General features: G+C 31.1%; 1 protein-coding gene across 1 annotated transcript; it reads right to left on the minus strand.

Moving 5' to 3' along the window:
• Window positions 1-5,737: 5,737 nt before the first annotated feature.
• LOC123226983 (probable receptor-like protein kinase At1g30570) lies at window positions 5,738-9,010 on the minus strand. Its single transcript, XM_044651579.1, has one exon. It carries the CDS (start codon window positions 8,534-8,536, stop codon window positions 6,020-6,022), a length of 2,517 nt encoding a protein of 838 aa, XP_044507514.1. The 5' UTR covers window positions 8,537-9,010; the 3' UTR covers window positions 5,738-6,019.
• Window positions 9,011-14,175: the final 5,165 nt, after the last annotated feature.

The raw sequence follows: 14,175 nt of genomic DNA on the forward strand, positions 1-14,175 counted from the left end.
TTATGTTCATAAAGTTTACATGCCCACCCAAGATTAAGGGTATTCTTTCAAGTCTGTATAAACAACCAAAAATATTTCATCAATTCACTTATCTAATCAATTACTACAATAAATGAATTAGAAAAGAGATTATTCTTACCAAATGCCTTCCAATGGTATACCAACATGACGATACACTTCTTCAACAACTTCGATTGTTTGGTTGTGAAGTTGAAATCATGATTCTAGTTACTCTATATACATCAACATGAAAACTCTATAGTCGCATGTTTTGATATATCAAATAGAAGAAAGTTACATATATAGTCGTTATTACGTAAAGGTAAATAGCTTATGAGTTAGAATTCAAATTATGGTGAGTTTTATAATTATATCAATATGATCATTATCTAAAAATTATTAAATGATATGATGATGAGAAATTAGACGTTTTGGCATGATAGAAAGCAAATCAAGAAAGTTTTCTGATACTCACCGCCACAACCCGAGATCTACTAATGTGATGCGACTATAGTATTGGAATCCGTTTTTAGTGTAGATAGATACATGCTAGATAATAAACATTCTAATTTACACCTAAACATAATCGAGAGAATCATGTGTATGAAACATTGGGTGAAAGTTGACTCTAAATTATTGAATCAGATTGTAAAAGATATCTTCAAAGAATTAAAAAATCTAAATGTTGATGATGATAGATATATTATATTTATATTTGTAATTATATATTATATAAATGCATTTATTTATAATATGTTATAATATTTTTCATCATGTAACTATGATATTTTTGTCACAAGTGAATGAATATCAATAAAATGTTTAGAGTACTGTTTTCAGTTTTAATAATTAAAAAATAATTTTTGTTTAAATTTTTTAATTGAAAAAAATTGTTTTAACGGGCCAACCCACAAGTTGACTCATTTACTGTCCAACACAACAGGATCCTATTATATGTAGGGTTATGTCATGGGACTATAGTAGACCTGGCCACGGTTCATGAACCGTCGGTTTCGGTTCGGAACCGTTGGTTCACGGTTCGAAAATATAAGAACCCTGAACCGAAACCGTAACAGGACGGTTCGTCTACGGTTCGGAACCGCCGGTTCCGGTTCATGGCCCCGGTTCGGAACCGACGGTTTCGGTTCGAAATCGATGGTTTCGATTCGAAACCGATATTGAACCGTCAATTCTAATACATGATCTTGATTTAATTTTTAAATTATTAATTACAATAATTGAAATTTAAAAGAAAGGCTTGGACTTAATTTTTCAATTAAGCTTCCTACGTATCTTCTTGGGGTTTAGAAGAATCAAAGTCTACGTAGTTCTCTTACCTTTGCATATCTAATAGCTGGCAGTACCCCCTTACCTTATCATTCACCTCCACTATCTTGAGTATTATTTCCCGTCGTCATCGAACTATTCGTAGTTAAATCAAGCGATTCTTCATTGAAGTCTACTTTCATTTCTTGTTGTCGTAATTCGGCTCTTGTCCAATCGTCCACGCATACTTGAGCTTCAATAGATTCAGGAGCCAAACTTGATCGTCTCTCATCCAATATATTACCCCCTTGACTAAAAGTTTGTTCTACTGCGACAGTTGATACCGGTGCTGCTAGAACTTGTTTAGCAATAGCTGTCAATATTGGAAAAGTTGATGCGTGTCGACTCCACCATTCTAAAATTGGAAAGTCTTTACCTATATTGCTGTCACCAAACTCAAAAATAGTAGTTAAATAAATATCAAGCTCCGAGGTGGAGTCTAATGTTCCTCTTGGTCTTTTGCCCCTTTGCATCATAATACGATCACCATAGCTCATATTTTGGGTTGATGATGGGGCAATAGGTGGTAGAGAGGAAGAAGAACCACCATAAATTAATGCATATTCAGCATAAATTTCTTTAATTAAATTCATAATATTAGTTATAGTTAATGAAATATTAACTTCATCTAATTGCAAACATTCATAATATAATGTCAAATAATCTGTGACACCATCTAATTTAAATCTAGGATCAAAAAAATATGCAACAAGAAAAAGTTCTGGAATTATTTTATAGTAATTTAACTATTTTGTTTTCATTAAAGAAACAGCTTCTTGTAAAATAATATCTTGTTCGGCTTCTTGTAAAGCTCCAATAATATTAACAGCTTCATTTAAAAATAAATGAGAAGTGGGATAATAAACCCCACTTAAAGTATATGTTGCATTATTAAAATTTCTTAATACATTTAAAATTTTTGAACAAATATCCCAATGTTGGGGATATAATATAATTTGTGGCATATTTTGTGAAATAAATGAGCATAATAAATCCTTATAATCAAATGACTCGTTAAGTAATTCATATGTTGAATTCCAACGAGTCGGCACATCTTTAGGAAATCTTTTTGGTCTTTTATTATGTTGTTTACAAAATTTATCCCATTCTTTCATAATTTGGGGATGTGTCCATAAATATGAAATTGCTATTTTTATTGGACTAATAAAATTTTTAAGACATTCTAAACCATCTTGTACACATAAATTTAACACATGACATGCACATCTAATATGAAAAAATCTACCACCTAAATTAGGTCTACAAATATCAATTAAATTATTTATTGAGGCAGTATTTGAACGTGCATTATCAAATGAAATTGAAAAAATTTTATAAAGTAATTTATATTCTTCTAATATTCCTTTAATTATTCTATAAATATTATCAGCCGTATGTCGTTCATCAAACACCCTAAATGATAAAATTCTTTTTTGTAATAGAAAATCATCATCTATCCAATGACAAGTTATACCCATATAAGAGTGAACTTGCCAATGGTCACTCCAAACATCACTACATAGAGATACACGTCCATTAAAATTTGTAAAAAATTGAATTAACTCTTTTTTTTGTTTTTTATATAAACTAAATAATGTTCTTTTTAATGTATTTCTTGGAATAGTTTTATATGCAGGATTTAATGCAGTTTTACAATAATTATTAAAACCTAAATTTTCACCAAAACTAAATGCTAAGTGATCTATTGCTACCATTTTTGTAAATTCTTCTTTACTTTTATTATCACTATACATAAATAAAGATTTGTGTGTAGAATAACCATACCTGGTTATTTGTGTTTGGCCTTGGCTTTGTCCCATTTTTTCCGGATGTTTTGACTCCAAGTGCCTTTTGAATGTCCCGTATCCACCTCCTTGTTTGAATTTGTAAATTTGCCTACAATAATTGCAAGTAACATCAAAATTACCATCTTCCTTTTGTATTTTCTTGAAATGAATTTTGAAAATATCGGATGTAGGAATTTTTTGAGATTGTTGTTCCATCTCCATCTGTTGTTGATGTTGTTGTTGTTGCTCCACCTCTTCATATTGGTTTTCACTTTCTTGTGAATGAAAATCATCTATAAATTGATTTTCATTCACATTTGATATATGTGAATATTGACCAAATCTTCGTGAACCGGAAGAATTTCCACTACTTGCCATTTTTTAATAATAAATGAAATTAATTATATAAATAAATTATATGATTAATTATAAAAGATAATAAAAAAATAATAAATAAAATTAATTATAGAAATAAATTCTATAATTAATTATGAATTGTATAAAAAAAATTGAAATTGAAATTAATAAAAAATTAAGAAAGAATTTAATTAAATTTAAGAAAATTTAATTGAATTGAAAGATTGAGAGAATATTAAGAGTTTAAAGAATGAGAATGAGAGTTTGAAGGATTGAGTGAGAGAGTAGAGAGAGATTGAGATTTGAGAGAATAGAATTTAAAGTGATATATATAGAAAAAAACTTTTTTTAAAAAAATTAGAAATAGGGGGGTGAATGAAATTCCAAAAAATTACAGGGGACCAACGGTCCCCTGCAAATTTCCTGCGCAGGGAACCGTTGCCTTTTTTAATAAAATTAAAAAAAAATCAAAAAATTTTCAAATTTTTTTCGGTTCAGCACAGTAAACCGCCGGTTCATAAACCGGTTTGAACCGGCGGTTCCACGGTTTAAATTTATGTGAACCGGAACCGAACCGTAGAGCCACGGTTTCGGTTCCGGTTTAGCCCGGTTCCGGTTTCGGGTTTAGCAGGGCCGGTTTCGGTCCGGTTCACGGGCCAAACCGGCCCGTGGCCAGGTCTAGCCTATAGTTTTTTTGTAGGGTTACGCCATCTCAAAGGATCATAAACTGTGTTGGCTTTAGGTCTGCTACAGTTTACAAGTCCAATGGAGCATATTGACACTACCCTGACCCAATTCGATACGGCCCACTAACGTCTCTAAATAGAATTAATCAAATTGAGGGAGATGTGTGGGGGCACCTTAAATAACAATAAATAAAAAAAATATTAATTGTTTGATAAATTTTCTAATTTTGATTGTTATATTTCTCATGCTTGAAAGATCATATGGTTCTTTTCTTTTTTTTTAAATAAAAAAATTTATATGAAATTTGAGAGCGAAATTAAATAAATAAAAAGTCAACTTGAAGGGGTTTCAAGATGTACGAAAGAATATTTAGTGATAAAAATAAGTGTTAATGTGAATACACAATTTTAGAGAATTTGAATAATTTTTTGTTATGCTGTGGGGGCATGAATCCCCAACTTATCGCCTAAATTTTTATAAAGTTGAATGATTATTGACCACCCAAACTTTGAAGATATGACAAAATCTCAATATTTAATTTTGAAAAATCTAATTTCTTCTATCTCATTTGAATTTTATTATTCTAATAGTTAATTCTATTTTACCTTTTATTAAGATAATAGCAAAAATGTTTGCACAATTTAATATAATTTTTAATTATTAATGTGTTTAATTTTATTAAAATTACTAAAATATTTCTATCAAATAAAAATTTAATTAATTCATTCATTCAGTTAAACAGTGTTTTTTTAAGTGATTATTTTTTAGTGAGAGTGATAATTAGTCTCTCTAACTTGACAAAACTTTTAACAAACCTTCAACTCCAAGAAATTTCTCACCTCTTTAATAGTTTTCAGATTTTACCATTTTAGTATTGTCTATTCTTTGTTAGGATTCACGAATATACCTTTTATAATACCTTTTATAGTGATTACATGTCTTTAAAAAGTCAATTATGTTCAATCAAAACTCAAATTTTGAAAACTTAGAATAAAACCGATTTTCTCTCAATCTTTGCAATAAAATCCTCAGTCTTATACTTTGTTTTCAACAGTCACCTGAAATCAATCCATGTAATACTTGTCACCTCATATGTCTTTATGGTGATCCTCTACCACACCCTGATATCTCCCTTCAATAGGTAGCTTGCATGCTTAACTTTTTCTTGATTATACATTACGAGCAATGACATGACACTACTATTACCTCTAACCACTCTTCAATTATCAAGAAATCACTAGTGTTTGAAAATCCTAAGGGTTAATGCATGCTACGATTCAAGCTTAAATTAACCCTTATTTAGACTTGACTCATCTTGAATCCACTCGTGCCAGAGAAGAATCTATTTAAGATCCAACTGAAGGAAAGAAATCTTTATGTAATTGCTTAGTTACATTGCAAAAAAAAAAAAAAAAAAAATTAAAACAAAAAGCCTGAGGATCTAGTAGGTATATAGAAAATTAAGAAATCTGAGCTCCTAACTCTATGAACGATGCAACAATTAATTACCCAACTACTGAATCTTTTTTCAATTAAAGTGTAAATTACATAATGAAGCTCCAGTTCACATTGAAGGAGTGTAAAAGGGAAGGGGAAAATATATAAAATCAAGCAACTGTATATAGCTAATAAACAAGATATGCCTCCACAGTCATAAAACTGAGGACTGTAACCAATGCCTATATTACAAAGAATAAAAATTGGAACAATCCCCTCTCAATTAAGATATTACAACAAGAATTCAAAAAATTCACATTAAATTCATTTCACAAGTATAAAGAAATTAGAAATGTTTAAGACTGCAGCTTTAAACACACTAATTCATGTTCACTGCAAAATCCACCTCTCATATTGCTATATCTTCACTCTAGACTTGTAATTTCTTTGCCATTTTTGATATCTGTGTCTTCTACTACCAGCTCCCATAAATCCTGACTACTTGAAAATGAATTTTCTCGATCGATGGCATGCATCCAAGCTTCGTGCAGTTGCAAGACATACTCTAAGTGCCACAAAACTTCCCCCATCGTGGGGCGGTTCTTTCCTTCATCAACAAGACATTTTTCGGCTATCTCCCCAAACTTTTCCAATGACTCTGGAGAATAATTTCCTTTGAGACGTGGATCAATGATGGTTTGGAGTGATCTTTGCCTCTGCCATTTCATTGCCCATTCTGCAAGATTGATCTGATCTTTTGGCAAGGTTGGATTTATGACAGCTCGAGCACAAATGACTTCAAATAACACCACACCGAATGAGTAGACATCCGATTTCTCAGTCAAGTGTTGCCTCCTGAAATATTCAGGATCAAGATATCCAAAACTTCCTTTCACTGCAGTACTGACATGGGTGTGCTCCATGGAAGGACCAGTTTTTGACAACCCAAAATCAGACATCTTTGCGACAAAGTTCTCATCTAACAGGATGTTGGTTGTCTTAACATCCCTGTGGATTATCCCTCTCTCTGCTCCTGTATGGAGGTAATGGAGTCCCCGTGCAGCACCGATGCATACATCTAATCTCTGCTTCCAAGTTAAAGGAGGACGATCACTCCCAAATAGATGGCTTCTAAGAGTCCCATTTGCCATATACTCATAGACCAAAATCATCTCATCCTGTTCTTCACAGAACCCAATCAAGGACACCAAATGTCTATGCCTGAGCTTTGAAAGCATTTCAATCTCTGTTTCAAATTCAGCCAGCCCTTGTTCAGACTGAGGGTTTGCACGTTTAATTGCTGCAAGGGAGCCATCTTCGATCTCTCCTTTGTACACCTTGCCAAAACCTCCCACTCCAATCACTAGACTTTCATCAAAATTATTTGTCGCTGCACGAATCTCTGCCAATGTAAAGCGCTTGCCAGACCTGGTAGAGGCTGTAGATCCATTCAGATTTTGGCTTCCCATTCCTTTGGCATTAGCACTGCTATTTACAATGCCTCTGTGAAGGAACAGTAGCCTCCATCCAGTAGAGTTGTTTTTCATGTCAATAGTTTTTTCTCCCTGGTTTTTGCAGATATAGAAGACGAGAGTAAATGCAACTGCAAGAATGGCAACAGAGGCTATGCCTGCTCCAGTTACCACCCAAAGAATCCAACTCTTTGAATGGCCAACTGAATTTCCTGAAGAATCATACTTTTCTACATATGCAAGATTCCCATTTCGGCTCAGCTTGAATATCTCAAGCCCATTCAAGAGAGCATCAGTTCCCGAAGCACCAGCTGCAGTGTCAGGACCCAATTGAATCCAAAGTGTGTCAGTCTTAGAAGACACAGCATCAAAGTAATCTTGATGATATGCTCTGTTCTTTCCCCCTGCCTTCACATAGACATCAAAAGTATTTGCTGCAGTCCTGTTGTTTATGTAGATTCTGAAAATCCTATCTTTTGCACTATCATAGACCAGCTCACAAAAATGTAACCGAACTAAGTAGTCAAAATCTGGATGTACTTCAAATTTCCATGACATGTTGAACCTCTTTTCTAAGACTTCAGTGTTGGACATGCTTCTTGCGGTTTCATAAACAAGGAGAGGAGCCAGCGAAGAATCGTTCATAGAGGCATAGGTAATGTTAGAACTGTTACGGATTTCGACCCCAGCATTTGCTGTGATCATGTAGCTGGAATCAACCTCCCACATTCTCCAAAGATCTGAATCCTGATTGGGTTTGATCTCAGGACCCCCAACGTTTAACCTATACATGGTTTCAATCCCTTGGCCACTCAAATTTAAATTCATGTCATTTCCACCCACTCTCCGAATTGCATCTGCGAAAAGCCTATCTCCCACAGGGACAATCTCTATGGCGTTTACAAACCCAAAAGATCCTTCACTGGGGATTAACTCAATCACAAGCACATCCAAATTGATCCCCAGTACATACTCCTTAATCAAAGAGAATGAACTTCCATTGCCACCTGAACTTTGTAAGTACAAGTTCTTGTGTGCAATTTCACCAGGTACACTCAACTGAGTCAACAATTTTAGGCCATTCGCCACAACACCAAACGATGAATCATTGATATTCATATTGTCAAAGGTGAAGGGACAGAAATGGAGCCTAACAATATAGTTGCCGGGAATCACTTCAACCGTATAGTTCAATCCATCTGTGAAAACTCTAGCAGATTTGTAAATTGGCTCATAGATTGAATCACCACTCAATGAGCTAGCAGTGGCGGCCATAACAGTAGAACTAAGAGTGAGATTGTTATTAGGGGCCAAATCACCAATCCATTTTCTACCATCTATACTAACAGTAGAATTACCACCACAATTTATCAGAAAAGGCTGAGCTTGAGCTTCACCAGTAGTTATAAACACAAATATCATCACCACAAAAAATAAACTCACTACTTCCCTGCATTGTTTCTTCTCCATCACTACACTTTCTCAATATAAAATCCCAATTGAATGACAATATAAGCAAACAACATTCAACAAGGAACAACACTTACAAAATGCTTGAAGAAGATCAAAACTTTATATCCAAATGTCCACCAAACAAATTCATAAAATAAACAAAAACCCACCTGAAACTTTTTCCCGAATCAACCAATCTCCAACAAAAAACCCAGATCTGAGAAGAAAAAAACTAAACCCACTTGAGGAAACTTAAAAAATAAAGAGTTACTGAAAATTATGATAAGGGTTATCAACTTATCTTTTAGAAGGAAAGCAGAACAGGGGTGGCTGTTGGAAACAGATTGTAAAGGTTCATTTCAATGTGCTTTTACCCGTTTTGTGCATGAATTTTTCTTTTTTACATTACAAAATCAGCCAGAAGTTTCTGACACAATATTAAGTTGCGTTCATGTAATGTACTTACTTTAATTCATACTAAAATGTAACTGTTGTTTTTGTCTGTCTGTTACAATTCACATTGAATTAAAATATAAATTAGCAGTTGCTGCCGCGTTGGTGCCAGTGAGTGATGGGGCAGCATTATTTTGCTTTGCTAGGTGGGTCACCTGCATTTGTCCCAGACCTGAGCTGCAATGCAATTATTGTTTTCTTATTCCCAAACTACCCTTTTGGCTCTTTTCCATATGCACCGGGTGTTTGTAAGTAGCACATTGACACCCCTAAAATTTGCTTGTATTATACCCACAAAAAAGGTTGAAACAGTAAGGTTAAGAACTTTAACCCTTTGAGGCTTGATATAATCACATACAATACAAAGGGTTGTGAAATAGGTATTTAACTCCTATGTATTTAAGGATTCGATTTGAATTAAGTTTGAGTTTGAACCAGTTTATGTTTGATTTGGTTTAAAAGAATTAAGTTCGACAATACAAATCCTCACAGTTAAACCAAACTTGTTAGAGTTAAATTAATAATTGAGTTTAAATTAATTTGATTTGAATCTATCCCCAAATAATTGTTGGAACAAATTAACAAATAAAAGGAAAAATTACAACTTGATCCTTTACAATTTGGTGCAATGCCAAACAAACACAACAAATGTTGTTACCCAAACGCTTTCAAAAATTAAAATATAAGGTTTTTTAGGATAGAGCTCCACCACCGAACTAGTAAACCATGGGCAAGTTTATTAGTTTGTTTAAATTATTAAAAAATAAAAAATAAAAAGAATCCCAACTTCAATATGTTAAATTGTTTACTCTAATGGATTATGGCTAGTGTCATCAACTCAAATAATGTAGAAATGAAATGAATAAATAATATCTCATAATAGTAGGTTAGTCTTTTCAGTTGTTGAAAAGAGTAGTTTTATGTGCACCCAGTTTTGAGCACTCAATTATATACTCAAATGATATGTCATTATGTAACTGAATGTTATTTTTTTCTTAATTCAAAATCAATCAATCCTATATATTACATAATATAGGCATCTAATTAGACACTTATAGTTCTATAGTATTAAAAAACCTAAACCAGTGCCCCTGTACATTAATATCAATTTGATATATAATATTTGAAATCTTAAGTGATTTAGTTATGATGATAACTTAAAACTCCAAATGCATTCATAAAATTGGTAAGGAAATTGTTGATTCTATCTTATAGAGTTGGATTCGAACTTAGTCCAGTAGTTAGCTTGAACTCAAGCTCTAGTTTGATTCGAATCATAAATAACTAACTCAAGCTCATTTGAGCTTATCGAAGATGCTATAAAAAGTCATCAATAAAATAAATAGTAGTACTAATAGAGCTCGAGTTGGAGTGTGATTTAAGCTTACGCAAACTACTAAATTGAAATTTTAAGTTAAATTTGATTGAATCAAATCAAACATCTAACTAAACCAAACTGACTCAATTCAAATCTAACACTGCTACCTTAGGATTAAACATGACAAATGATTTGACCTAAAAAGGCACAACTCGCTATTGTAATAGTTCGTGTGAGGCCTATGGGCCTTGGGCCTGGGCATTAGGCTCACGGCTTGATTTGTGCATTGTTCACTAAACTAAAAAAATAAAAAATATTAAATTTCCAGCAGATGCCATAACGACTTTTGTTGTGGTAGAAGTCATTCTGGCTTCTGCCATAAGTCACAACAGCTATTGGCAGTAGCTGTTAGTCTGCTAATAGTTGTTTGGCAATTTTTTTTTTCATTTTAAATATCTTATTAAACCCCCTCCATTTTTCAAATTTTATATGCACTCACACTCATACTCACAATTCTCAATCTCATATTCTCTTGTCAACTTTTATTCTGAAATAGTCTGAATTCGCAAATAATAAATTTATGTATTTATAATTTCGTTTTTATTTCAATTTTGTCAATCAATTGTAATTTGTTTGTTATAATTTAATTTATCAAAAATATTTTACAAATGAATCTAGGGTTAAATGAATTCAATTTATTTAAATATTATCATACTAGCGTTGATGATATTATTAATGATCAATGTGGAATAGGTGGAATACCAACAGGTGGAAGTAAGATAGCTACATGTTCAACAAAGACAAAAAGAAAGTCAAAGTCTATGGTGTGAGATCACTTTGATCAAATATAGGAAATAATCGAAGGAAAAGTAATTCGTTGAGTAGTGTGCAAATATTGCAATTTATGTTTGCCATGTGGAAGTTTGGGTGGCATGGGGACATCTTTCTCGATATATTACTACTTATTGTAAAAAAATTCTACACGAGTTCAGAAGGCAAAAACAAATTATCTTCACTTGATCACGATGCGTTGGTCCGATGCTAATGCAGTAGGAGATCTGAGTAGTTCCAAACACATGAGAGAAATATCCACTTTCACGTACGATCAAATAAAAATGCAAGATTACATGGTCACGTATATTGTTGCTTCTAACCAATCTTTTTCTTACGTTGAAGATGAAATTTTAAAATAGATGATATAAAATAGTGTTCAACTCGCATTAAAAGAATTCATAAATCAACTCTTAGGTCATATTCTTAAAAATTATGAATTAATAAAATTAAAAGTTATTGGAGGACTTAGTAATTTTAATAGTGTAATTTTAATTTTTTCAGATTTATAAATAACTACAAATCAAGACATAGAGTACCTATATGCAACTGTTCTTTACATTAATTATGATTGACAGTTGTGAAAAAAAGTTATTATATTTAGAAATTTAGAATATTCGTATAATAGTTTTACAATCTATAGAGTATTAGCAAAAAAATTTTATGAATATAAAATTAATAATTCTATTTTTATAATGGCTTTTAATAATGCAAAAAATAATGACAGAGTTATTGAATTAATGTTTAATCATATACCCATTTCATTTGATAGAAAATTATTTCATATTAAATGTGTATTATATTATTAATTTAATAGTTTAAGATAATTTGAGTATGACTAAAAATGAGATATCAACAATTAGACAAGCATTGCATATATTTCATTATTCTCATCATAGATACAAACATATCATGAATTATGTAAATTAATAGGGTTAAGACGAAAATAATTAAAAGCAGATGTTAAAACTATGTATAATTCAACATACTCCATATTAAAAGCATGCGAAGAGCATAAAGTATTTATAACATGGTTTTTTAATATCCAACTAAAAGATTCGAAACATCTTTTTTTTTACAAATCATAATTGGGAGATTATTATTGGTCTAATGAAATTTCTTTACTTTATGTTGTTGCCCCTATCTTAGATCCTAAGGTAAAAATATTAGAAGTAAAAAATTTGTTTGATACTATTAATGATAATTTGTTAATTACCAATATTGTTAATTACATAAACAATATTAAAAAAATATTTATTGAAAATGTATAGTATTTATGAATAAAAATATAAAAGAGTTGGATAAAGTTTAGAGCAATGATAAGTTTTAGTAGTTCAAACAGAAAAAAGTCGTGCATATGGACGCTCCTACACAAATGTAAGCAGGTTATGGGAGGACAAATTATGATGAGTTTTATAATTATATTAATATTGAACATTATCCAAAAATTGTTAGTGATATAGTGTTGAGAAATCAAATGTTTCGAGATGGTAGATAGAAAAGGCAAAAATTTTTCTTGTGCTTGTTGCCATAGCCTAAGATCTACTAACCTTTCTTGTGTCAACTGTAATATCATACTCCAATTTTAATGCAGGTGAATATATACTAGATAATAGACAATCTAATTTACACTCAAACATAGTCAAAAGATCATGTATATGAAAAATTAGGTCAAAACTGATTTCAAATTTCATAATAAGATTGTAGGAGATATCTTCAAAGAATTTAATAATGTGGACATTAAAAATGAGTAGATGGATGATATATATATCATATTTATATTTGTAATTGTATATTATATAAATTAATTTATTTGTATTATATTATAATATTTTTATTATGTAACTATTGTATTCCTCAACAAGTAAGAGATTGTTAATGAAATATTTGAAATACTGTTATTGATTTTAATAATTGAAAAATAATTTATATTAAAACTTATTTATTAAAAAATTTGTTTAAACAAGTCGAGTACATAGGGTCAAACCATGGGCCTTATGCATTTTTGGGTCAGTCTGGCTCAAAGACCTATAACTGTGTAGGCGTTAGGGCCAAGGAGCCATGCCAAAACCAACCCGGCCACTAACATCTCTACTTGGGATGAAATAACTTAATTAATTTGAAGTTTAAGATTAATTTTGCTGGGGTTTAAACAAATAATGCACATGTAATCCTTCAATCTTTGTGGTGTTATCCACTTAGAAAGTTTTTTATTATTTTATTACTTTTTTGTATTTTTACCTTTGAAGGGTAATAAGGTCTCTAGAAATATACCCATTATTAGCATTTGTTAATAAGTAGTACTATATATATAATTTTTATGTATAAATAACGATGTATCATTATGTGATTAGATAATTAGAAATTAAAGATAAAATAATATCTAATCACATAATGATAAATTATTATTTATACATAAAAATTTTGTACATAATTTTATTGTTTGTTAATATATGAGGATTTATTGGTTAACTAAAAATATATATAAATCCTTTTATTTTTCTTGGTGTTATCTAAAGTTGATTATTTTAAAATTTGAAGGCCCAAAAAGGTCATTCTATAGAAATCGACCTTTTATATATATATATATATATATATATATATATATATCATTGTATTGATTATATGGGGGTAAATTTTATTAACTTGAAAAACTAGGTAGTTTTGCAGCATTGACGATAGTGTTTCAAACCTCGGAGTGTATTAGTTGATCAACCCAATAATCAATGATAAAATTTATTCGAGACATGGTTAAAACACATTTTAGCCATTAAATCATATTGATTTGAAATTAAATTGGATAAACCAATTGATAGATCAAATAGATTTGACAATTTTTTTGTCGTTATCATGAGATTTTAAAATTTTAATTATATCATATCTACATTAATAATCCACGCTTATTGATCGAATCAATCAACAAATAGACTAACCCTTTGATCCTGTCAAAATCCGATCTTAGCTTAAAAACATTGATTGACAAGTGGCTGTTGGTATTGGGGAATTTTTGAAGTTTTAGAAACATATAAGGAGTGATTGGTAATATAAAAATTTG

This window comes from Mangifera indica, chromosome 10 (assembly GCF_011075055.1).
Source record: "Mangifera indica cultivar Alphonso chromosome 10, CATAS_Mindica_2.1, whole genome shotgun sequence".
Lineage (NCBI taxonomy): Eukaryota > Viridiplantae > Streptophyta > Magnoliopsida > Sapindales > Anacardiaceae > Mangifera > Mangifera indica.